Source organism: Solanum pennellii, chromosome 3 (genome assembly GCF_001406875.1).
Source record: "Solanum pennellii chromosome 3, SPENNV200".
NCBI lineage: Eukaryota > Viridiplantae > Streptophyta > Magnoliopsida > Solanales > Solanaceae > Solanum > Solanum pennellii.
Genome location: NC_028639.1, coordinates 10156503 through 10158772, shown reverse-complemented (window position 1 = coordinate 10158772; position 2270 = coordinate 10156503). Strand labels below are relative to the sequence as shown.

Below are 2270 nucleotides of genomic sequence, written 5' to 3'. Positions count from 1 at the left end.
GAAAATTATACTAGAAGCGTCATTTTTGAATAGATCTTGCAAAGCGCAATTCAAATTTATTTGAAACTTCAAAAAGACAAACCAAAAAAAATGACAAAGTCAAGCTCCTTTTTTTTTCTTGAGTCATCATGAATTACTATATTTTATAGTCAATTCCATTATTGGCTCTTCATTCTTTAAGTTGTATAATATAAAACTGTGTCATAAACATCAACTACTTTAGTATCATATGATTTAAACAAATCAAAAACTCATCTACCGACAACACCATAAAAAAATGGATAAATTATGATTAAATATGTTCCTCCACCTTATCCGTTCAAATAGAACAGCCCATAGATCATAGAAATAGAAATGAAGTTCATTTAATCCTTGGAACAATATCAGAAAATTGAAATAGTTGATGAGTTGTAATAATTATCAAAATTAATATATTATATACTAAATAAACATGTATCCACTTCAAGAGAAATAGAGAAATTAATTTACAAAAATGTCAAGAAATATACATATATATTATTAGCACTAGTACTAGAGCTCAATTATCCTTTTGTTTATCCGCTCCAATTTTTCTCTTCTTCTCCAAATGCAATTTGACATAGTAATTAAGGAAGAAGAAGAGAATAGCAGCATTGAGTACTGAATTGAGAATCCAAGCACCAATTCCATTACATCCCCCTCTTAACAAATGAAGCAAAAGTACTCCAATATGACAAATTACATTACAACTCAACAACACAATTTGACAGTGATTCACAAAATGAAAACACTTACTCGGTAATCCAACAGCAGTCCAAAATCTGTAACCATAAACCACTGAGTAAATTGATGTGGTTAATATTATACCAAGTACTTGAAATGATTGTGAGAATTCAAGCCATAAAAATGACATGAAAATTAAAATGGAGTGATTGAATAGCTGATAAAACGACAGTTTACGACGACGGATGATGGTGAAAAACGTACGCAAACTGTGAACGAATCGAGAGAGGTAGAAAATGTATGACCAGAAAAAAACCCGACCCGATGGACGAGTACCGATAGGGAAACAGAGCAGCCATTGAAACGCTGTCGTTTTGTACCTCCGCCAGAACCAACGGGTATCACGGATCTCTGCCGCAGCGGAGAGGAGGATCCCGGCGAAGATAGTAAACGAGATTAACGCCATGGAAAGAGAGTGAACAGCAGGGATCGGACCCAGAGGAAGAGGACGACGGTGACGGAACACGAGGAGGAGGAAGAGATGGAGGAAAACTGATAAAATAATGTAGGCCGATATCGAAATGAACAGGAAAACCCACGTGTTGCCCCATGATTGGCTATTAGTCCATCGGAATCCGACGATTGAAGGATGTTCAGAGAGGTAATAACGTAGGGTTTGAATCATCGTAGTTTCAGTCATATGGAGAAAGCTGATTTTACAACAAAATATCTGCTCTGCCGGGACCGTTGCCGGGGCCGGAATTACGCCGGCGAAGATCAGTATTGTTTTTGTTTGGTTATAATGAATAAATTGAATTGAAGGGGAAAAAAGGAGAAGGTCAAAATTGGAATAGCGGTGAATGAGCAAAACCCAAGAGCTTTCTGTACCTCTGCTCCTTTACCAAACTCCCTTATTTATATATGATATATGAACTAGGGATACCATGTATAGGAATAATAAAAATGAGATTTTTTTTATGCATAAAAAACATTATGGTATATTGGGATGATGAAAATGGGCGGTTTAAATACAAAAATAAATGGAGTTGTTATTTTCTTTTTTTTATAAGGGTCGTCGATTTGATTATTGATTCTGTTTATTCATTTTTAAATATGTTAAATTAGATATTATTTTTAAATATGTTAAACTAATATCTAAGATATATTTTATTGATTTTTTGTTTATTATTTTGGTTTGTTGCACTTTGATTTTTGATTTAATCGATAAAAAATGATTATAAAATAAATATATTACTATTTGACAATAATGTAACTTTACAAACATTCATTAAATAAAAAATAATAATGACTAACATGAAATGAACTATACAAATATAAGACAAAGAAAATTTAAGAGAAATAGGATTTTTATTTTATGTTTTAATGTTTTTTATAATGTGATGTTGTGAACTTAGTCAATGCAAAGTATGAATCGAAGGCTATAAAAGTAAAACCAGTAACTTTTAAGGTATTGAGATTTATATAACATTTATCTACAAATAAAAGTAGTAAACTGTTATGATCTTAATGAGCTATCTATTTACCAAATAACTCAATATATATATATA

At 31.8% G+C, this 2270-nt stretch overlaps 1 protein-coding gene across 1 annotated transcript; it reads right to left on the bottom strand.

The window, feature by feature from the left end:
• Window positions 1–404: 404 nt before the first annotated feature.
• Window positions 405–1671, bottom strand: LOC107012694 (elongation of fatty acids protein 3-like). Its single transcript, XM_015212603.2, has one exon. The coding sequence runs from the start codon at window positions 1400–1402 to the stop codon at window positions 539–541; it is 864 nt and encodes a 287-aa protein (XP_015068089.1). The 5' UTR covers window positions 1403–1671; the 3' UTR covers window positions 405–538.
• Window positions 1672–2270: the final 599 nt, after the last annotated feature.